Here is a 25,904-nt window from a genome sequence, read left to right as displayed (position 1 = left end):
AAGCTATTAGGTAGTAGTATTAGAAGATAGATTATATGCACCTTCCCATAGACAAGCTATTAGGTAGTAGTATTAGAAGATAGATTATATGCACCTTCCCATAGACAGGCTATTAGGTAGTAGTATTAGAAGATAGATTATATGCACCTCCCCATAGACAGGCTATTAGGTAGTAGTATTAGAAGATAGATTATATACACCTTCCCATAGACAAGCTATTAGGTAGTAGTATTAGAAGATACATTATATGCACCTTCCCATAGACAAGCTATTAGGTAGTAGTATTAGAAGATAGATTATATGCACCTTCCCATAGACAGGCTATTAGGTAGTAGTATTAGAAGATAGATTATATGCACCTTCCCATAGACAGGCTATTAGGTAGTAGTATTAGAAGATAGATTATATGCACCTTCCCATAGACAGGCTATTAGGTAGTAGTATTAGAAGATAGATTATATGCACCTCCCCATAGACAAGCTATTAGGTAGTAGTATTAGAAGATAGATTATATGCACCTTCCCATAGACAAGCTATTAGGTAGTAGTATTAGAAGATAGATTATATGCACCTTCCCATAGACAAGCTATTAGGTAGTAGTATTAGAAGATAGATTATATGCACCTTCCCATAGACAGGCTATTAGGTAGTAGTATTAGAAGATACATTTTATGCACCTCCCCATAGACAGACTATTAGGTAGTAGTATTAGAAGATACATTATATGCCCCTTTCCCAGACAAGCTATTAGGTAGTAGTATTAGAAAATAAGGGGCGGGACGTAGCCCAGTGGTAAAGCACTCGTTTGATGCGCAGTCGGTTTCGGATCGATCCCCGTTGGTGGGCCCATTGGGCTATTTTTCCTTCCAGCCAGTGCACCACGACTGGTATATCAAAGGCCGTGGTATGTGCTATCCTGTCTTTGGGATGGTGCATATAAAAGATCCCTTGATGGTAATGAACACATTTCGCGGGTTTCCTCTCTAAGACTATATGTAAATATTGAAAACAAATTGATATCCAATAGCCGATGATTAATAAATCAATATGCTCTAGTGGTGTCGTTAAACAAAAAAGAAACTTTATTTCGAGATAAATTGTATGCACCTTCCCATAGACAGGATATTACGTAGTAAGGTTAAACGAGGAAAAAAAACTCGCTGAGGCCACATATGCTACACTTTATGATTAGCAGCAAGGTATCTTTTATATGTACTTTCCCAGAAAACCAAATTTCATATACAACAACCTTCGATATACTAGTTAATGACTTACTTGATAGTGGCTGCCTCCTTCTCTGATTTCTCGGAGAACCACCGAACACATTGCTGTAATAGAAGGCGTAAAATGTATAGAGTCATACAGACTAAAATAGAAAAAAATATATATATATATACACAGAGAGACAGCCAAGACATACATACATACATACATACATACATACATATAGAAAAATAGACAGACAGACATATCCAAAAAAGATAGACGGACAAACAGACATACAGACATATACAGAAAGAAAGATGGACAGATAGACAGACAGACATATACAAAAGATAGAGAGACAGACGGTCAGACAGTCAGAACTGCATAAAGAAAAATAGACGGACAAACAGACAGACGGACAGACCTGCATACTTTGCTCAAATTGCGCTCAGTCTAAATAGTAGGTGAGTTACACAGATATACAGATAGCTTGACATGCAGACTGACATACACAGAAATATAGAAGGATGGACGAACGGACGGACGGGCGGACGGAAGGACGGAAGGACGGAAAGACAAACCTGCATACTTTGCTGAACCTGCAGACAGACATATACAGCAATATAGTCAGACGGATGGACGGACGGACGGACAGACAGACGGACAGACCTGCATGCTGTTCTCAATTTGCACTGCGTTCAGATAGTAGGTGAGTTATACAGACATATACAAATAACTGGACCTGCAGACAGACGTATACAGCAATAATATAGTCGGACGGACGGACAGACGGACAGACCTGCATGCTGTTCTCAATTTGCACTGCGTTCAGATAGTAGGTGAGTTATACAGACATATACAAATAACTGGACCTGCAGACAGACGTATACAGCAATAATATAGTCGGACGGACGGACAGACGGACAGACCTGCATGCTGTTCTCAATTTGCACTGCGTCCAGATAGTAGGTGAGCTATACAGACATACACATATTGCTGAACCCGGAGACAGACATATACAGCAATATAGTCGGACGGACGGACAGACGGACAGACCTGCATGCTTTTCTCAATTTGCACTGCGTTCAGACAGTAGGTGAGCTATACAGACATATACAGATAACTGGACCTGTAGACAGACACACATATACAAAAATATAGACGGACGGACAGACGGACCTGCATGCTTTGCTCGATTTGCGCTACATCCAGGTAGTAGGTGAGTCGAGGGCGGCAGATCGTCTGAGCCCTGCCGGGCCACGAACACCGGGCCAGTCCTGTAATATAACAGACGAAGGTCTTAATTTTAATACATTGGACGAAGGAAGGAAAGGTTTTATTTAACAACGCACTCAATCCATTTTATTTATGGTTATATGGCGTCGGACATATGATTAAGGACCACACAGATGTTGAGGGAGGAAACCCACTATCGGCACTTCATGGGCTACTCTTTTCGATTAGCAGCAAGGGATCTTTTATATGCACCATCCCACTGACAGAATAACACATGCCATGGTCTTTGATGTACCAGTCGTTGTGCACTGGCTGGAGCGAGAAATAGCCTAATTGGCCCACTAACGGAGATCGATCCCAAACCGACCGCGCATTAAGAGAGCGCTTTACCACTGGGCTATGTCTGACCCCCACATTGGACAAATGAGCTATCAGTGATCATAATCAAAATCAAGTAGATATATAGCTGTACCCATTGGGCTATTTCTCGATCTAGCCAGTGCACCACGACTGGTACATCATAGGTTGTGGTATGTATTACCCTGTCAGTGGGGTGGTGCATATAAAAGATCCTCTGCTATTTATGCAAAACTGTAGCGGGTTTCCTCTCTAAGACTATATGTCGAAATTACCAAATGTTTGACATTAAAAAAAAGCCGATGATTAATAAATCAATGTGCTCTAGTGGTGTCGTTAAAAAAAAACCTACATATATTATATAGCTGTCTACGCCAACCCTCAATTTGCTGTCATCTTTTGACGCTTATATGGTTCTTTACTAGTGCTAGAGGATATACTTTTTACAGCTCGAAATGATTACACAAAGAAAGCTACAAACTAAAACTTACCTTCAATTTCGACAGGTCTGAGTTGATAGACAGGTAACAGAGGAATGTCCTTCACACTGGATACAGACAACACATCATAAAGATACTGATTTTCTGGTAAATGAAATAAAACAGAATTAGCTGTGCATCCATCGCAATTTGACCACGACGGGTATATCAAAGGCCGTGGTATGTGTTATCCTGTCTGTGGGATGGTGCATATAAAAGATCCCTTGCTATTAATGGAAACAATGTAGAGGGTTTCCTTTCTATGACTGTGTCAAAATGACCATATGTTTGACATCCATTAGCCGATGATTAATAAATCAATGTGCTCTAGTGGTGTCGTTAAACAAAACAAACTATAACTTTTTTTAATCATCGCAATTTCTGTATGGAATATCCTCTATACGTATTATCTTTACATTTGAACAATATGTGTGTCATCTAGTCGTATTATGTATATATTTGACAATACAAGTGTCCTCTAGCCGTATTATGTTTATATTTGACAATACAAGCGTCCTCTAGCCGTATTATGTTTATATTTGACAATACAAGTGTCCTCTAGCCGTATTATGTTTATATTTGACAATACAAGTGTCCTCTAGCCGTATTATGTTTATATTTGACAATACAAGCGTCCTCTAGCTGTATTATGTTTATATTGGACAATACAAGTGTCCTCTAGCCGTATTATGTTTATATTTGACAATACCAGTGTCCTCTAGCCGTATTATGTTTATATTTGACAATACAAGCGTCCTCTAGCTGTATTATGTTTATATACGGCAATACCAGTGTCCTCTAGCCGTATTATGTTTATATTTGACAATACAAGTGTCCTCTAGCTGTATTATGTTTATATTTGACAATACAAGCGTCCTCTAGCTGTATTATGTTTATATTGGACAATACAAGTGTCCTCTAGCCGTATTATGTTTATATTTGACAATACCAGTGTCCTCTAGCTGTATTATGTTTATATTTGACAATACAAGTGTCCTCTAGCCGTATTATGTTTATATATGACAATACCAGTGTCCTCTAGCCGTATTATGTTTATATTTGACAATACAAGTGTCCTCTAGCCGTATTATGTTTATATTTGAAAATACGAGTGTCCTCTAGCCATATTATGTTGATATTTTACAATACAAGTGTCCTCTAGCCGTATTATGTTTATTTGTGACAATAAGAGTGTCCTCTAGCTGTATTATGTTTATATTTGACAATACGAGTGTCCTTTAGCCGTATTATGTTTATATTTGACAATACAAGTGTCCTCTAGCCGTATTCTGTTTATTTGTGACAATAAGAGTGTTCTCTAGCCGTACTATGTTTATATGTGACAATACAAGTGTCCTCTAGCCGTACTATGTTTATATGTGACAATACAAGTGTCCTCTAGCCGTATTCTGTTTATATATGACAATGCAAGTGTCCTCTAGCCGTATTATGTTTATATGTGACAATACAAGTGTCCTCTAGCCGTATTATGTTTATATGTGACAATACAAGTGTCCTCTAGCCGTACTATGTTGATATATGACAATACGATGTCCTCTAGCCGTATTATGTTTTTATGTGACAATAAAGTGTCCTCTAGCCGTATTCTGTTTATATATGACAATACAAGTGTCATCTAGCCGTATTCTGTTTATATATGACAATACAAGTGTCATCTTGCCCTGTTCTTTTTATTTCTGAGAACACGAATGTCGTATAGCCGTATTATGTTTATATTTGACAATACGAAGGTCCTCTATCCGTATTATTTTTATATGTCACAATACGAGTGTCCTCTAGACGTATTCTCTTTAGATGTGAAAATACGACAGTCCTCTTACCATATTATGTTTATATGTGACAATACGAGTGTCTTTTAGCCGTATTATGTTTATACTTGACAATACGAAGGTCCTCTAGACGTATTTTGTTTATATGTGGCAATACGAATATCCTCTAGTCGTATTCTGTTTACCTGTGGGAATACGAAGGTTCTCTAGTTGTGTCGTGTTTATATGTGGCAATACGAGTGTATTCTAGACATATTCTATTTGTATTGAAAACACGGCTAGAGTTCACTTAGTGTTAAAAACTGTAAAGTTTTACATTTGCGACAAACATATCAAGATCGTTAAGTTCTGTAACTAACATACACCTATTTGTTTATAAATTTGATGCCATAGATCTTTACTTTTATTGTGTTGAGTTCACTCGTAACATTACTTATATACTTACTATCCCTCCCCCTTCCCACTGATCTGCAAATCAGAGTTATGCTTATTTGGCAATTAGAACAGGTCTACTTGATCCGAGACCGACTGCACACAAAGCGAACGCTTTACCACTGGGTTACGTCTCGCCCCAACTAGAATAGATTATGCAAGGGAAAAAAACAAGAAGAAAAAATAACGACACTCCTAACTCAATAAATATCCGAAAAGGGGTGTCGAGTTTTTTTTTGTTTTTTTTGTTTTTTGTTTTTTGTATGTGTGCAAACTCTGAAGCTTAATATTAATGAGCAAACTCGAAAGACAGTAAAGTTATAGGTCTGTAGCGTCAGATTTAGGAACAATGTATGTAAAGGCACAGAACAAGTAATTTTGACCTTCATTTGTAGTTCATTTGAACTGACCTTTGTTGATTCTGTGTATAAATACCCGACACAGCTGTAGAGCGAGTCCCGCGTTAACGAACTGAACGTTTCCGTCAATACCCAAACGTATCTGTTGACCCGTGGCACAGAACTCGTGTAGTGTCGGAACGTGGTACAGAGGTGCCTAGAGTAGAGGTAAACAACAAACACTGTAAACAACAAACACTATAACACGGTACAGAGGTGCCTAGAGTAGAGGTAAACAACAAACACTGTAAACAACAAACACTATAACACGGTGCAGAGGGGCCTAAAGTAGAGGTAAACAACAAACACTGTAAACAATAAACACTGTAACACGGTACAGAGGTGCCTACAGTAAAGGTAAACAACAAACACTGTAAACAACAAACACTATAACACGGTGCTGAGGTGCCTAAAGTAGAGGTAAACAAAAAACACTGTAAACAACAAACACTATAACACGGTGCAGAGGTGCCTACAGTAGAGGTAAACAACAAACACTGTAAACAACAAACACTATAACACAGTACAGAGGTGCCTAAAGTAGCGGTAAACAACAAACACTGTAAACAACAAACACTCTAACACGGTGCAGAGGTGCCTAGAGTAGACGTAAACAACAAACACTGTAAACAACAAACACTATAACACGATACAGAGGTGCCTAGAGTAGACGTAAACAACAAACACTGTAAACAACAAACACTATAACACGGTACAGAGGTGCCTAGAGTAGAGGTAAACAACAAACACTGTAAACAACAAACACTATAACACGGTACAGAGGTGCCTAGAGTAGACGTAAACAACAAACACTGTAAACAACAAACACTATAACACGGTACAGAGGTGCCTAAAGTAGAGGTAAACAACAAACACTGTAAACAACAAACACTATAACACGGTACAGAGGTGCCTAGAGTAGACGTAAACAACAAACACTGTAAACAACAAACACTCTAACACGGTACAGAGGTGCCTAGAGTAGACGTAAACAAGAAATACTATAACACGGTACAGAGGTGCCTAGTTTAGACGAAAACAACAAACACTATAACACGGTACAGAGGAGCCTAGAGTAGACGTAAACAACAAACACTATAACGCGGTACAGAGGTGCCTAGAGTAGACGTAAACGACAAACACTATAACACGGTACAGAGGAGCCTAGAGTAGACGTAAACAACAAACACTATAACACGGTACAGAGGTGCCTAGAGTAGACGAAAACAACAAACACTATAACACGGTACAGAAGTGCCTAGAGTAGACGAAAACAACAGACACTACAACACGGTACAGATGTGCCTAGAGTAGACGTAAACAAAAAGATATAACACGGTACAGGGGTGACTAAATTAGATGTAAATAATAAACACTATAACACGATACAGAGGTGCTCAGAGTAGACGTACCCACAAACACTATAACACGGTACAATGGTTCCCAGAGCAGACGTAAACAACAACAGCAATAACACGGTACTAGAATACACGTAAACACCACCAACATCACCCCCTCCACCTTACCAAAACAAATCGTCATCATACGGTAGAGAGATGCCTGATGTAAAAAAAAACCCACTATAACATGGTACAAAGGTGCCCTAGGTAGACGTACAAAAATAAACATTACAAAACAATACAGAGGTGACTAAAATAGATGTAAACAAATCAAAACAGCAACAAGGTACGAACATGCCTAAAGTAGGCATAATGTCATAAACAAACAGAAACAACAACACGGTACCAACGTGCCTAAAGTAGACATAAACAAATATAAATTAATTCGACTTTCAACTGGGGTGAGTGGCAGTATACAATCTTCAATGATGGGGAGGCCATTGCCACTCTGCCATCGCCCAGCCTTTTCTAACGCGTATGATTTCAACTAGGTGATTAAATGGTTAAATATTGAAAGAAAATTCGATATTGCTGCTTTAATGCAGAATGAACCCAATCTCCTGTGATCGCTCAAACAGAACGACCTCAGTATAATAATATTTTGTTTTAACATATTCAACTAATACTCGATATTGCTGTTTTAATGAAGACTGAACCCAATCTCCTGTGATCGCTCAAAGAGAACGGCCTCAGTATAATAATATTTTGTTTTAACATATTCAACTGTGCTGTTTTAATGAAAACTGAACCCAATCTCCTGTGATCGCTCAAAGAAAACAGCCTCAGACTGAGTCAGTGTAATAATATTTTGTTTTAAAATATTCAACTAATAGTCGATATTGCTGCTTTAATGAAGACTGACCCCAATCTCCTGTGATCGCTCTAAGAGAACGGCGTCGGCTTCTGGTGGCTGACTGACAGTCAGAGCGGGAACTCCCTTCTGAAAAACACATTATAGATAAGTCTAAACTACGGAAGACCATTAGTGCCAGGTGAATTTTGCTTTCTTTTATTTCCTCTGTCTCTGTGTCTTTCTCTCTCTCTCTCTCTCTCTCTCTCTCTCTCTCTCTCTCTCTCTCTCTCTCTCTCTCTCTCTCTCTCTCTCTCTCTCTCTCTCTCTCTCTCTCTCTCTCTCTCTCTCTCTCTCTCTCATTTTTTTATCTCATTAGGACCAGGCGGGAAAATATATCAATAATTTATTATCGCTACGCCTTAACTAAGGAAGAGCATTAAGTGCATGTTGAAGTAAAACAAAAATTGTTATTTGATTAACGACACCACTAGAGCGCTTTCATTTATTAATCATCAGCTATTGATTGGTTATTGTGACATGCAGTTTTAGAGAGAAAACCTGTGACTTTAACTTTAGTTTCACTGTCAATTTCAGGGTCAAACCTAGCCTGAGGTAAGTGGGGCGTCAGTACAAATATATCTGCGCACTGTATGAAGACAATCTCCATGTTGAATAAAAACAAAAAAAAAACCCACACGTTTAATCAATAAAGTGATCTTTTTCTTATTGTTCTAGGGGTGCATGTACAATTACAATTCCACTAAATATTGCTCTTGGATTTACCTTAAAAATCCCCGCTTTATGCCACGCTATTTTCTCTATCGTGTCTCCAAGCATATCTAAATGGTCTAATCCAAGGGAAGTAACTCCACACACCACGGGGGACCGAATGACGTTCGTCCAGTCGAACTGTCCACCAATACCAACTTCCATCACAGCTACATCGACTTTTTCTTTAATGAACACGGTGAAAGCCATGGTGGTATGAAACAAAAACATCCGTGGAAACTTTTTGTCGTGCAGGTCTTTCTAAAAATATAAAAAGGTCGCTCATGTATATATATTAAAAAAAACATTAACTATAACTTAATACCGGCCTCAGTGGTGTAGTGGTAAAGCCAGCGGTTCTTCTCTATATATAGTGCAGGGCACATATTAAGTCGAGTCTCCCCTGGGTTGTCATGCCACGATCAGAAGAGATCAGGACCTTTCTAAGGGCCCTATGGGCAACCTAGGGAGACGCCCCAGCATCAACGAGGTCTAATTACCGAGCTACTCTCGACTCACTAATTCCAAACCTATACGTAGCTCCCTTATTTCATTTTTAGAACGACCGTTAAAAAATGCGCCCAATTACCTTCATCTAAAAAGCGCATCCATTCCCTTTGGCATATGTTTTTGGCCATCAACCAAATTCCAAAGTCCATAGCACCACCATACCCTCCGCCTGCTACCGGTCAACCGGGCGGCTTGCGCTCCCTTGCGCCAGTCAGCGCAGGCGGTCCCTACTCCTGCCTCCCCCATCTTTCCTGTCATGGACAGGGGAACCGGCCGAGGCCGGCACCCGTGCCCATGATAGGCGTGTGCTACAACAGCTTACTCTGAATGTACACGTTAAACCTTGTCCTGTCCTGTCCATTAAGTCAAGAGACACCTCATCATCCGCGGGTCCTAATTAACGAGCTACTCTCGGCCTACTAAAATCCAAACCTATACGTAGCTCCCTACCTTTTATTCTTTAGAACGACCATCAAAATTGCGCCAAACTTCCTTCATCAAAATGCGTACCCATTTCCCTATGGCTTAATCCTACGGGACATTCCAAATTACATAGCACCATACCACCCTCAGCCTGTTACCGGCTACGGTCGGACTGCTGGTGCTCCCTCGCACCTGCCAGTGCAGGCGATCCCTCCTCCACCCACCCCAACCCTCTCCTGTCCTGGACGGAAGAGCCGGCTGAGGCCAGGTACTTGTGTCCAGGACAGGCGTGCGCTACAACAGCTTGCTCTGAATGTACACGTTAAACAATTTGTCCTTGTCCTATTAAGTCAATACTTTCCTTAATGTGCAGGGCGAGTTGCTTCCCTCTATTCAGCAATTTTAAAATGGCGGACACATTTTTTATGTTGTCGTTGAAAGATTTATTTTGTTAATAATTATGCAAGTACTTCAATCGGGAATTAAGTAGTATGGTAGGTTATACATTTTTAACTTGTATGTCCATTTGTTGCACTATTCCGGTTGCGAAACAGGTTGAAACATGGTGCCACAAGTTTTGAATACCAGCTATATGTTGGTAATAAAAACAATATCTATGATACCAATACGGGCATGTTGGTAAAAAAAATAATATCTAGAATACCAATACGGGCATGTTGGTAATAAAAATAATATCTATGATACCAATACGGGCATGTGGATAATAAAAATAATATCTATGATACCAGTACGAGCATGTGGATAATAAAAATAATATCTATGATACCAATACGGGCATGTTGGTAATAAAAATAATATCTATGATACCAATACGGGCATGTGGTAATAAAAATAATATCTATGATACCAATACGGGCATGTTGGTAATAAAAATAAATATCTATCCATGATACCAATACGGGCATGTTGGTAATAAAAATAATATCTAGAATACCAATACGGGCATGTTGGTAATAAAAATAATATCTACAATACCAATACGGGCATGTGGGTAATAAAAATAATATCTACAATACCAATACGGGCATGTTGGTAATAAAAATAATATCTATGATACCAATACGGGCATGTTGGTAAAAAAATAATATATATAATACCAATACGGGCATGTTGGTAATAAAAATAATATCTATAATACCAATACGGGCATGTTGGTAATAAAAATAATATCTATGATACCAATACGGGCATGTTGGTAATAAAAATAATATATATAATACCAATACGGGCATGTTGGTAATAAAAATAATATCTATGATACCAATACGGGCATGTTGGTAATAAAAATAATATCTATGATACCAATACGAGCATGTTGGTAATAAAAATAATATCTATGATACCAATACTGGCATGTTGGTAATAAAGATAATATCTACAATACCAATACGGGCATGTTGGTAATAAAAATAATATCTACAATACCAATACGGGCATGAGGGTAATAAAAATAATATCTACAATACCAATACGGACGTGTTAGTAATAAAAATAATATCTATGACACCAATACGAGCATGTTGGTAAAAAGAAAATATATATAATACCAATACGGGCATGTTGGTAATAAAAATGATATCTATGATACTAATACGGGCATGTGGGTATTAAAAATAATATCTATGATACCAATACGGGCATTTTGGTAATAAAAATAATATATATAATACCAATACGGGCATGTTGGTAATAAAAATAATATCTATAATACCAATACGTGCATGTTGGTAATAAAAATAATATCTATGATACCAATACGAGCTTGTTGGTAATAAAAATAATATCTATGATACCAATACTGGCATGTTGGTAATAAAGATAATATCTACAATACCAATACGGGCATGTTGGTAATAAAAATAATATCTATAATACCAATACGGGCAAGTTGGTAATAAAAATAATATCTATAATACCAATACGGGCAAGTTGGTAATAAAAATAATATCTACAATACCAATACGGGCATGTGGGTGATAAAAATAATATCTACAATACCAATACGGGCATGTTGGTAATAAAAATAATATCTATGCATGATACCAATACGGTCATGTTGGTAATAAAAATAATATCTATGATACCAACACCGGCATTTTGGTAATAAAAGTAATATCTATGATACCAATATGCACATGTTGGTACTAAAAATAATATCTACGCATGATGGCAATACTGGCATGTTGGTAATAAAAATAATATCTATGATATCAATACGGGCATGTTGGTAATAAAAATAATATCTATGTTACCAGTACGGGCATGTTGGTAATAAAAATAAGATATATCATACCAATACGGGCATGTTGGTAATAAAAATGAGATATATAATACAAATACGGGCATATTCGTAGTAAAAATAATATCTATGATACCAATACGGGCATGTTGGTAATAACAATAATATCTATAATATCAATACGGGCATGTTGGTAATGGAAACAATATCTATGATACCAGTACGGGCATGTTGGTAATAAAAATAATATCTATAATACTAATACTGGCATGTTGACAATAAAAATAATATCTATAATACCAATACGGGCATGTTGGCAATAAAAATAATATCTATTATACCAATAAGGTTATGTTGGTAATAAAAGTAATATCTATGATACCAGTACGGGCATGTGGGTAATAAAAATAATATCTATAATACCAATACGGTCATGTTGGTAATAAAAATAATATTTATGATACCAATACGGGCATGTTGGTAATAAAAATAATATCTATAATATCAATACGGGCATGTTGGTAATGAAAATAATATCTATGATACCAGTACGGGTATGTTGGCAATATAATAATAATATCTATATGTTTTATATGCAAATCCCACAGACAGGGTATACCAATACGGGCATGTTGGATATACCAGTCTATGGTATACCAATACGGGCATGTTGGAATAGAAATAATATATAAATACCAATACGGGCATGTTGGTAATAAAAATAATACCTACCGCGCATACGGGCGAGGGTAATACCAAAATAATATCTATAATACCAATACGGTCATGTTGGCAATACAAATAATATCTATTATACCAATACGGGCATGTTGGTAACAAAAATAATATCTTTGATACCAGTACGGGCATGTGGGTAATACAAATAATATTTATGAATCTAATACGGGCATGTTGGTAATAAAAATAATATCTATAATACCACTACGGGCATGTGGGTAATAAAAATAATATCTATGATACCAATATGGGTTCTATTTTGTCGTAGACGTCGAAGAAGTAAGAGCAGAAGTCGTCATCAGAAAGAGGCTGGCCGTTGATTCGAAACCTGTCATTCCGTTTCACCAGATGAGGAGAGCTAAAAAATAAAAATAAAAAAATAAAAAAAGGAATGTGTAACAACCCCCGAGCACATTCTAAAGACACTGACAGGCACGGCGGAAAGGGGAGGGGTGGAGGTGGGGCTCATACTTCTCCCCCACATACACACACAATAATTCTGAACCAAAAATATTATTGGTAGTAAACTGTAAAGGCACAGAGCCTTGTGTCAGCCCGTAACAATGGACAGCAAGTTTAGTTAAATCTAAAAGCCGGCAACACGCATTTGGATATGGTTAAAAGAGAGAGAAGCTAAAGTCTGTGATATTTAAACGGGGAAATACCGTCAAAAACAACTAGAGCTAGTCTCATTAAATATTACTTCTTAGACGAACGTGCGTTTTTAACAAAACTAGAGTATATCGCTTTAAGGCAGAGGTAAATCTTACTTATTGGAAGAAGAAGGAATGTTTTATTTAACGACACACTCAACACAGTTTATTTACGGTTATATGGCGCCAGACATATAGTTAATGACCACACATATATTGAGAGAGGAAACCCGCTGTTGCCACTTCATGGGCTAATCTATTGATAAGCAGCAATGGATATTATATATGCATCATCCCACAGACAGGGTAGCACATACCACAGCCTTTGATATACCAGTCGTGGTGCATTGGCTGTAACGAGAAATAGCCAAATGGGCCTACCGACGGGGATCGATCCCACACCGACCGCGCATCGAGCGAGCGTTGTACCACTGGGCTACGTCCCGCCCCTTTACTTGTAGGATGCAGCAAATAGCATTTCAGGACATCTAGTTTTCAAAATGTTACGGAAGAGCATATCGCCGAATCCCCTAGAAACTTTGCTTTGAAACTCATGCCAAGTCAGGCCACCGATCTTATCGGAGGTCGGACTCGGGATGGGCGTGTTCGAAACCCTAGTGGTATACGAACATGTTAAACTAGTTATCTATCTATGTAATTTCTTTTTGACCGCCCGATCTAATCTAGCGACCAAATTTGATGAGTAGAATTTTTTTTATGAATTATATTAATTAGAGATGCGCATCAAAATTTTAAAGGCCCACGATTTAATTTTTGGATGTAAATTTCAAAATTGTACACTTAATTGTTTTTCTGTCCCGAAGCAAGTCACTGGCTATCCAGACAGGCCCCGGGACGGAAATGCTCGAAACTCTAGTGGTATATGAGCATGTAAAAATTATTCGCACTCGCACTCGCACTCGCACTAGATATTATTATTAAATTGTTCTACCACTGAGCTACATACAGATACCTGACAAATCAAGTCTTGTAACCGCTGTGTCTGAGAATACTCTAGATATTATTATAATGAGATTGTTCTATCACTGAGCTACGTACAGATACCTGACAAATCAAGTCTTATACCCGCTGTGTCTGAGAATACACTAGATATTATTATAATGAGATTGTTCTACCACTGAGCTACATACAGATACCTGAAAAATCCAGTCTTGTACCCGCTGTGTCTGAGAATACTCTAGATATTATTATAATGAGATTGTTCTAACACTGAGCTACGTACAGATACCTGACAAATCAAGTCTTATACCCGCTGTGTCTGAGAATACTCTAGATATTATTATAATGAGATTGTTCTACCACTGAGCTACGTACAGATACCTGAAAAATCCAGTCTTGTACCCGCTGTGTCTGAGAATACTCTAGATATTATTATAATGAGATTGTTCTACCACTGAGCTACATACAGATACCTGAAAAATCCAGTCTTGTACCCACTGTGTCTGAGAATACTTTCACAAAATGCCGATGTCGACCCCTTCCCCTTTGTTCCAGTGATGTGAATCACAGGCAGTTTGTCAATATCTTCCAGCTAAACAAACACACATGTAAAACAAACATTGTAATATATTCTAATCTATTCAATAGCGACATATCATTAGTTTTGATTGTATTTCATCAGCAAAATTAATCTCAATACAAAGTGTCACCTACTATTTTTGGTGGGGTCTTTATTCCGTAATTTCGACGAGTGAAATGACCAGAAACTTGGTACGCCAACATATAATGACCAGAAACGTTTTGAATGTGTTAAGCTTTGTAATTTTAGCACGACGTAGTACTAGCTGAATGTATTTGTGTTTAAATAATATTTATTATCACTCCATTTGAGATTCCGGGTAGAAAAAACGGTGACAGGCGCATGCCAATATTAAGGTTTGTCCCTAAATGTTTACAAATACAAAGGTTTCATGTAGGGCCAAGATGACAAAAGATAATAAATTGATATTTACAAGCAATAACAAATGAAAAGAGAGCAAGAATGTGTATATATGTCATAAATTCATGTGATAATTTAGTGTATTAACCCGGTTAATAATGGTATGCAAATCTGCAAGGTCTCTAGGTAATGGGCTGCTATGGATGGGTCATTTGCTTATAAGCCAACAAGACCTGGTAACCGGAGCGTAACGTTTTCAAATATTTAGTTAAAATGCGTGACCTCAGACTTGTTTGTGCTTATCGTGATGACGTCATACTACCAATGGCGGCAACTTTAGTACTGTGATTTACTAAAAACTGAATTTAAATGTTATTTTATAAGTGTTATAGGATAAACAGAGCCTCGACAAATACCGATTAACATAGACTCGGTAGATATTTTAAATATTAATATACATACTACACACACACACACACACACACACACACACACAGACAGAGAGAGAGAGAGAGAGAGAGAGAGAGAGAGAGAGAGAGAGAGAGAGAGAGAGAGAGAGAGAGAGAGAGAGAGAGACAGAGACAGAGACAGAGAGACAGACGGACGGACGGGGGACGGACGGACGGACGGACGGACAGACGGAGACAGAGAGTACAGTATTTGAACAGTATTTAAAATTAATTACCGTTATTCCGCAACATTTGAGCGCCTTTATTGTTGATGGAATATTGTGTTCTCTGTACGCTACATAATCGGCCATATCACCTGACATGACATTTTTCACAACAGATATCACATCCTGAAAGTAAAGTGCAAAATACATTAGTTATTAAAGTGACAGACACTAGTTTTTGAGCACTACGGCGTACGTTTTTTGTTTCGCTATTAATGACATTTTTTAATAATTGAAATTATACTTTACTTATATTTTACTGTTTAGAATATCCATTTCCGTACATCTCAATCCTGCCACGAAATGAATTTGTCATATTTTTAAAAATGCACGTACCTCTGACAAGTAACGGTTAAGGCAATCTGATTACAATTAGCTCTACTGGGTCTACCAGTAGACCTAACAGCATTGCGTGGACTCCCATGTCCAGGTGACATTTCATCTATAAATAACAATTTAAATATCGACCAATTACATTTCGCCTTTTATAGTGTTATTCGGGAGCATGCAAATTATAAAAATATCGGGCGAGACTATTTATGGAATAGGCGAACTTATTGGTCTATTTCAACATTGCAAAAACAGGTGGAAAAGTGCAATAATAAACTCTAGATTGTATACTAGTATAAACAGATTTTATGGCTATAACATCACGGTTTGTTTTGTTTTTTCGTCTTGAAACGAATTTTATATTCAAATTAATTTCCGGCATACTTCGTAATTCACCCGAATCATTTTGTATACCCTCGGGATAATACCGAATGTTTTCAAATTCTTTTAAAATCACTGGCATGATTTTGCAAGTAAGGTTTTGATTTATTCGAATGAAAGGTCAACTGGACATGAGCTCCAAAGGGCTGCTGTTAGATCCACATGTCCTTTTAATTAGATTGCGATTAAAGAGACGAGCGCTAGTCTATTTTCACAAGGTCTTTTCTGCGCTTCAACGTTAGCCCTTTGGTAAAGCACTCGCTTGATGCGCGGTCGGTTTGGGATCAATCCCAGTCAGTGGACCCATTGGGCTATTTATCGCTCCAGCCAGTGCACCACGACTGGTACAACAAAGACTGTGGTATGTGCTATCCTGTCTATGAGATGGTGCATATAAAAGATCCCTTGCTGCTAATCGGAAAGAGAAGCCCATTAAATGGCGACAGCCGGTTTTCTTTCTCCATATTTGTGTGGTCCGTAACCATATTTCCGACGCCGTATAAGCGTAAATGAAATGTGTTGAGTGCGTTGTTAAATAAACCATGTCCTTCCGTCTCAACATCTAATACTCTTGTTTTACTCTATAGTAGCTTTATCCAGATGTTACAGGTTTGTAGATTAACCAAGATTAGTGTCTATTTTCGTGCTCTTTTTAAATAGCTAATTAAAGTTTCCTCATTGCGTTAAAGGTAAAGATACATGTAATATTAGCTATTTTCACATTTATTAGTGTAATTATACGGTAATCGGTTCCACAAATAATATTTACTTAAATAATGCGGATTTCCTCAAATACTATATCTGCCCTGTATCAATCATTAGTTGGAAATGTTTAATCGGTAATATATACTCTTCAAAAGAAGAAACGCAAAACCACATTGTCGTAACATTTGGAGAATTGATTTAATTATTGAATGGTGAGTCCGATAATTACCAAATGTTGCAGGATTGTTCACAATTCACTCTAGTCCATTGTGAGTAAGTGATAGGACACACCACCAAGGTCAAGGTCATCTGGAGTCAATACCGGGTGTGGCCTCCGCGTGTGTTGACAACTGCCTGGCACCGCCTGCCCATTGAAGCAACCAGAGTACGGATGACGTCCCGGGGGATGGTGGCCCACTCGGCCTGCAAGGCTGCTGCCAGCTCCGGCAGGGTCTGGGGCTGTGGTTGTCGCTGTCGGAGGCGTCGGTCCAACTCGTCCCATAGATGCTCAATTGGGTTCAAATCCGGTGATATCGATGGCCAAGGAAGGACATTAATGTTGTTGTTCTGTAGGAAAGCCGTTGTGAGACGTGCTGTGTGAGGCCTGGCGTTGTCATGTTGGAACACTGCGTTGGCGTTGGCCATAACTGGAACGATGTGTGGCCGGAGGATCTGGTCAATGTAGCCCTGTGCATTCAGGTTGCCCTGCACGTGGACCAGGTCAGTTCTGCCAGTGTGTGAGGTGGCTGCCCACACCATGACACTACCCCCGCCGAATCTGTCCACTTCCTGCACGCAGTTTGCCGCATAACGTTCACCACGACGCCTATACACGCGACATCTTCCATCATGACGTCGGAGCAGAAATCGGGACTCGTCACTGAACCACACCTGTCTGCATCGCAGTTGAGGCCATTGTCGATGAATCTGGCACCACTGCAGTCGGAGTCGACGGTGTTGTGGTGTTAAGATGACACCTCGAACTGGACGTCTGGCACGAATTCCTACCTCACGTAGGCGGTTCCGTACGGTCTGGTCGGATATCCTGCGCAAACCTGGTATTGCTGCGGCTGTGGAGGAGGCAGTAGTCAATCGTTCCCGAAGGTGGCGTACCCGGATGTAGCGGTCCTGTCCGGGGGTAGTGACCCGTGGTCGACCGGATCTAGGGAGGTCACGTGTTGATCCATGTTGCTGGTAACGGTCCCACAGTCTGGAGATGGTACTTGGGGACACATGGAATGCCCTGGCAACGGCCGTTCTGGATTCGCCTGCGTCTAGTCGGCCGATGGCATTGTTTCTCTGCGGTTCACTGAGACGTGGCATGTCCTGGATTGTCAACTGTCGGCCAGATACAGAGGCCAGGCAAGCGAACACCCTGCACTTTTATACTGTCGGTGTTCATGTTGCACGTGCAGACAACGCACGTGCAGTGGTGACATGGTTTGCACGTGGCTGCGTTTTTGCGAATATTCACATTTTGGAACTTTATTGTACAGTAGCTGCGTTTTATCGAATGTAACCGTGGGAATGTGTTTGGGACATGCAATGACCTTATATTCACAAAGCATGAACCGGTAGGAAACATAAAATCGGAGTTATAACCCATTTGTACCTTTTTGCGTTTCTTTTTTTGAAGAGTATATATATATATATATATATATATATATATATATGGGATATTCCACCCGATGGTACATACTTTTTTGTCAGGGACGAGGCTTGCCAAGTCCCTGACATCATATTATGTACCCGAGGATGGAATCGCCCTGTCCCACATGGATACATAATGGCGGATTATTTTTCTCCCATCCAGTATAGTGGCGGATCCACAAAATCCATTGGGGGGGGGGGGGGGGGAGTGACATGAGATGGGATGCCAAGGGAACTTTGGGGGAGTTTTGGAGGGGGATCGTAAAAAAATGGAAATTAATATATCATAAAACTATAACTATCGCAGATCTGCCTTTGCAATATATAAAAAACAAGCATTTTGGGAAAACGTGAAAAACCTACATTTTTTTAATTTTTTATCTTACAATAAAATAATCATAACCATTGAAAAGGTCGTACCTAAAAATGGTTTATACTAAAAGTATAAACCGAAAATGATAGTATAATTTTATTATGACAGCAAGTTTTCTTGGGTTTTTTTTTTATTAAATATAAAAAGCATTTATTGCGGGGTTTTTTTTGCCTTTTACGTGACGTCACCCAATGTTAAAATCAGCTAAAACAACAGAAATCACGTGGTCATGCAAGACCGATTTATTCCGCATGGGCTGACGTCATGGAACACGCCTGTCTTGCATGGCTAGGGATGGGAGAAATGTGTGGTACTTAACCATGTCTGACGCCATATAACCGTAAATAAAATGTGTTGAGTGCGTCGTCAAATGAAACATTTCTTTCTTTCAGTATATATATATATATATATATATATATATATATATATATATATATATATATCTATATCATCTCGTCTACAGCAACAGCTGTGATATATAGTAATCTAATAGGAGATCCAGTTCGTACAGAGCATTAATAAACTACAATAGTGAACTAATCACAGGTATACAATTGTTATCACGCTATGTTGCGCGCTTGTGTATGTGTATGTGCGTGTACATCATATGTATTGTGTTATTATGTTATGTCTCATTATTTCTATGCAAACAATGTTGATTCTGGGCCACATTTACCCTGGCATTATTGACAGTATTTTGTATTTGAATTAAAAAATCCAAAATAAAAGATATGATAACATAGGGCCAAATCCCTTTTAATATTTGTTTTTTTTTGGCCAATAAAAAAATAAAATGTATGAGAAAACAAAATTCAAATAGATGGAGAAAATAATGCGGTTACTTTGAATTGTAAGATCTGTCGTAGGGCGGGACGTAACCCAGTGGTATAGCGTCTGCATTATGCGCGGTCGGTCTAGGATCGAACCCCGTCGGTGGACCCATTTGGCTTTTTCTCGTTCCAGCCAGTGTTCCACAACTGGTGTAACTATGCAAATCGAACAGAGTAGTCTGACGCCATATAACCGTGAATAAAATGTGTTGATTGTGTTGTTATGTACAATATCCTCCTTCTTTCTATGTCCTGCATCGCTAACAGAGCTTCAAATGGAAAAATAAAAAAGTTTCATATATAAAGTATTAGTACTGACCCACAATGCGGGTCACTTAAATTCATGAATGGGATTCATCTATACTAATCAATATCTTTATTTCGAATCTTATTGAAACAAGAACTAAAACAAAGACTCTGCGGTCAATTCGTACAACAGCATTGGGCGGGAGGTAGTTCAGTGGTGCGGGTACGCCTGATGCGCGATCGATCTAGGATCAATTCCCGTCGGTGGGCCCATTGGAAGATATAAAAGATCCATTGCTGCTAATAACAAAAAGTAGCCCATGAATTGACAACAGCGGGTTTCCTCTCTCATTATATGTGTGATCCTTAACCATATGTATGACGCCATATAACCATAAATGAAATGTGTTGAATGCGTCGTTAACTAAAACATTTCTTTCTTTTTCTCATAATCCATTCATAACAATTGTAAATAATTTTGAGTGTATAAATTGTGTTAATTCAGTTTAAAAATTATATTTTACAAACGATTCACTGGTATAAACGTAATGGCTATCAGTATTGACATCCAGTGTTTGCGATGTGTGTTGATAAAACGAGACCGGACCAGAACGCGTGACAATTTGAATTTTTCCTTTTAAAAAAATATTAAACTAATTGTTCGTCGTTTGTGCATAGTTAAGAAACATTTTTTTTTTTTCAGGTAGTGGCCTAAAAATGAAAAATGACGAACCGCACCTGCGCTGTACGATACTTTTTGCAAACGCATGTGCCTGAACGTAGTTAGAAACCTCGCACTCGTTCCTGTTTACTGCAGGGAGTTTCACTTTTATTTACTAGAATGGATTGGTTTTATGTCCACATTGTTGATTTTTTACGTTAATTGATTGCAATCTATTTTGTTTCACGTATCGTAGCTGGAAAATGTAGAATAGTATTTCCGTAAAAGTCGTATTCGTGTTTTTGTTATAGATGAGCACACATCCGTAAATAAAATGTGTTGAGTGCGTCGTTAAATAAAACATGTCCTTCCTTTATAAGCATACGTCGAATCCTGCTTCAAGTGACCTCAATTCTATTTCAATATATTTTCTGGGGTAGCATGACACGAACCCAGCTAAAAGCTTCGCTCGCTACACACCAACCACACACCCCCCCCCCCCCCCCCCCCCACACACACACATACACACACCCCTCTCTGCACAATTTTCTCAACGTGTTAATAACTAACCTGGTAGGATGATGATCCGCGGCCAGGTTTTCCTGCTTCAACCTCCGAATCCATCTGTACTGGATTGGTATAATTACAAAATTGTCTGTCGCCTCCAAACGGAACGCAAAGCTTTCAAAGCTTGAATGGTGCGTCAGTTGATTTTATACAGAGCGGTTCGAACAATACGTGATACACGTTGCATAGCAAGGGGGCGGGACGTAGCCTAGAGGTAAAACGCTCGGGTGATCCGCGGTCGGGTTAGAATCGAACTCCGTCGTTGGGCCCATTTTGGGTTATTTCTCGTTCCAGCTAGACAACCACGACTGGTGCAATAAAGGTCGTTGTATGTGCTATGCTGGCTGTGGAATAGTGCATATAAAAGATCCCTTGCTACTAAGTGTGCATATAAACGATCCCTTGCTACTAAGTGTGCATATAAACGATCCCTTGCTACTAAGTGTGCATATAAACGATCCCTTGCTACTAAGTGTGCATATAAACGATCCCTTGCTACTAAGTGTGCATATAAACGATCCCTTGCTACTAAGTGTGCATATAAACGATCCCTTGTTACTAAGTGTGCATATAAACGATCCCTTGCTACTAAGTGTGCATATAAACGATCCCTTGCTACTAAGTGTGCATATAAACGATCCCTTGCTACTAAGTGTGCATATAAACGATCCCTTGCTACTAAGTGTGCATATAAACGATCCCTTGCTACTAAGTGTGCATATAAACGATTCCTTGCTACTAAGTGTGCATATAAACGATTCCTTGCTACTAAGTGTGCATATAAACGATTCCTTGCTACTAAGTGTGCATATAAAAGATCCCTTGCTACTAAGTGTGCATATAAACGATCCCTTGCTACTAAAGGAAAACACTGTATCGCGTTTTTTTATCTAAGACTATATGTTAAAATTATCAAACATTTAACATCCAATAGTTGATGATTAACAAACAAGATGATTGCATGATTGCATGATTGCACTGCAAGAAAAGAAAGGAGAAAAATGTTTTATTTAACGACGGACTCAACACATTTTATTTACGGTTATATAGCGTCTGACATATAGTTAAGGACCACACAGATATTGAGAGAAGAAACTCGTTGCCGTCACTTCATGGGCTACTCTTTTCGATTAGCAGTAATGGATCTCTTTATGCTCCATTCCACAGACAGGATAGTACATACCACGGCCTTTAATAAACCAATCGTGTTGCACTTGCTGGAACGAGGAATAGGCCAATAGTATGTGTGTGTGGGGATGGAGGGGTCACGGGACGGGACGAGTTGCCCAACCATTGTGTGAAGTTTTAGACGGAAGTTGAATTTTTGAAGAGTTGGCGAGCATTTTGACCAAAATATATATTCATTACCACTGGGTTACTGCGTTACATCCCAACTAGGGCATAGGCGTACGGGCCCTTGTTTGGGTTTTTTAGGGGCGGGGGATGGGAAGGCTGATTTTTCCTTGAATTAAACGAAAAACCCTGAAATGTGGACAACAGTGACTATTCAAATTTCCATTACTACCAAACAGCTAATACAGGTTTGCAAACGAACCACTACGCATGTTTACAGAAATTACAACTGATTTTGTGAGTAGAAAAAAAGAAAGAAAAAATGTTTTCTTTAACGACACCACTAGAGAATATTGATTTATTAATCATCGGCCATTGGATGTCAAACATTTGGTAATTTTGACATATAGTCTTAGAAAGGAAACCCGCTACATTTGTTTCATTAGTAGCAAGGGATCTGTTATATGCACCATCACATAGACAGGATAGCACAAGCCACGGACTTTGATATGCCAGTCGTTGTGCACTGGCTAGTACGAGAAATAGCCCGATGGGCCCACCGACTGTATGTGTATGTAAAGGAACGAGCACTATGCTGCTGATGGGAAAATCCACTGAAAATGTCTATATCTCCAAAATTTTCAATCGATATTGTTATCGCATGTTTTCAGATTGCTATGGAAGAGACAATAACACCTATCCTTTCTATACAGCTTCGGGCTTATTCGTTATAATACCATAGAACTAGAATAATACATCCATTTATCACAAACCAGCGAAATGTATCTGTTTACCGTTGCATACCATTTTTTGTTTTGTGTTTTACAATCACAAACCCGACAGGTGCGTTTTCAGTGGAGTTCAGTAATTATATAGACACACAAAAAACCCAGGGAGAATAAACGGGCTTAATAAGGCCCCACGTGTTGATACTATTAGTGCACATCATTGAATATTGCATGGTACAGACAATGTATTGTTAAAATGCAGATATGAATATCTTGTTGTTTTCTCATTGCTCGTGTCTAATTGCATTATAGTCACGCCTGGAATGATTAATGGTCCAGTATATATATATATATATATAGTTGTATATATCCTATTTCATGGGTTTTTTAGAATACGATTTTTATGTCAACGAGTGATGTGTGAAGGAAAGAAGGAAGGAAATGATTTAGTTAACGACGCACTCAACACTTTTTATTTACGATTATATGGCGTCGGACATATGGTTAAGGATCACACATATATTGAGGGAGGAAAGCTGCTGTTGCCACTTCAGGGGCTACTCTTTTCGATTAACAGCAAAGGATCTGTTATGTGCACCATTCCATATACAAGATAGCACATACCACGGACGTTTGATGTACCAGTCGTGGTGCACTGGCTGAAACGAGAAGTAGCCCAATGGGCCCACTGGCGGGGATTGATCCCAAACCGACAGCGCATCGAGCGAGCGCTTTACCACTGGGCTACGTCTCGCCCGAGAGAACCGATTATGTCCAAAACTTTCATTATGAGAACAATTTTACCGTTTGAACCACAGGCGCTTTACCACTGAGCTATGTCTCGCCCCGTGATGTGTGAAATATGGTTTTCACACATCACGAGTTGACAAAAAAATCGTATTCGAAAAAACACCTAGAAATGGTATATTTATTGTTAACATATTTCCTTATTTTTGACAATATTTAGCTTTTTGTTAATAACTTTCGCTTATCGTATTGAAAACACGTAACGCCATGATATATTTCTTCTGGTGGAACTTTTCCAGATAATGTACTTGACCATAGACTTTTTAAAAGAAATTTGAATAAAAAGTATTTTTATTTAATTATTGAATTAACATTTATTTAATAATACTGCTATGCAAACATACCTGACAAAGCGATCCTCCAAAACCCCACACAAAAACAAAACGAACTGAAATTTAACTTGCACTCAATGACAGAACCCATTACCACAGTTTGACACCCAATAGCCGATGTATTTTTCGTGCTGGGGTGTCGTTAAATATTCATTCATTCATTCAATGACAGACCATTGTGTCGTCATTATTTAGCTTCGTATTCAATTCCTTTAGGTATTTTATCGTAATTGCACTTCATATCCCTTTTTTATTAATTAGGTATAGTTGTTTTAATTACTTCTTTTTTTTCAAGTACGATCAGATGCATTGTTATTCATCAAACTTAAATACGAAGAAATGACAGAAAGGAAAATATTTAACCAATAACTTTAAAAAAAAAAAAAGTAAATACGATTTCTATATTTTCACTGTAGCTAAAATACAGTGAAACTATGACTTTTCACCGGATATCACTTATATGGTTCCTGTGTGTAGATCTGTATATTTTATTGATATATATATATATATATATATATATATATATATATATATATATATATATATATATCAATAAAAAATAGTATGTGTTCATTTGTTTATTGACTGATTTGGCCACGTCTTAATTTAAGGTTACCACCCCAAACTAGGGCTAATATAAATAAAATGACACACAAATAGTTATAAATGCAAATGAAATAATATATTGTAAATATGTGAAAATTATGTTTGTTTAAAATGAGCAACAGTGCACAATGGAACTAGATGTACACATGTCGCAAATATGCAAATAAATCATCAATGAAAACAATAGCATAATGCAATTCAAATAAAATCCAAATCAATAAATAAATGGTACTGTTGTTGAGCGAGAAACTGCCACGTAGCTGGTTCTAGCGTCACCATGCGGATCTCAGCCACCGCCAACAGAACCGCGCCGTGACCAATTGTACATTTGCCATGTCAACCAGCGCCTACCCACAAAACTGCAATGGACCGACTTATC

General features: G+C 38.4%; 1 protein-coding gene across 1 annotated transcript in view; it reads right to left on the bottom strand.

Moving 5' to 3' along the window:
• LOC121387192 (folylpolyglutamate synthase, mitochondrial-like) overlaps positions 1 to 22,103 on the bottom strand; it is a 336,339-nt gene extending 314,236 nt beyond the window's left edge. Inside the window, exons 1-6 of the mRNA XM_041518217.1 lie at positions 21,763 to 22,103; positions 16,029 to 16,142; positions 14,877 to 14,995; positions 13,034 to 13,148; positions 8,875 to 9,120; positions 8,161 to 8,238 (exon numbers count right to left, since the gene is read on the bottom strand). Of these exons, the coding sequence (XP_041374151.1) occupies positions 8,161 to 8,238; positions 8,875 to 9,120; positions 13,034 to 13,148; positions 14,877 to 14,995; positions 16,029 to 16,142; positions 21,763 to 21,816 (726 nt within the window). The 5' untranslated portion in view covers positions 21,817 to 22,103. The remainder of the gene's footprint in view (positions 1 to 8,160; positions 8,239 to 8,874; positions 9,121 to 13,033; positions 13,149 to 14,876; positions 14,996 to 16,028; positions 16,143 to 21,762) is intronic.
• Positions 22,104 to 25,904: the final 3,801 nt, after the last annotated feature.

Source organism: Gigantopelta aegis, chromosome 13 (assembly GCF_016097555.1).
Source record: "Gigantopelta aegis isolate Gae_Host chromosome 13, Gae_host_genome, whole genome shotgun sequence".
NCBI lineage: Eukaryota > Metazoa > Mollusca > Gastropoda > Neomphalida > Peltospiridae > Gigantopelta > Gigantopelta aegis.
This window is presented reverse-complemented; position numbering and strand designations above follow the sequence as displayed.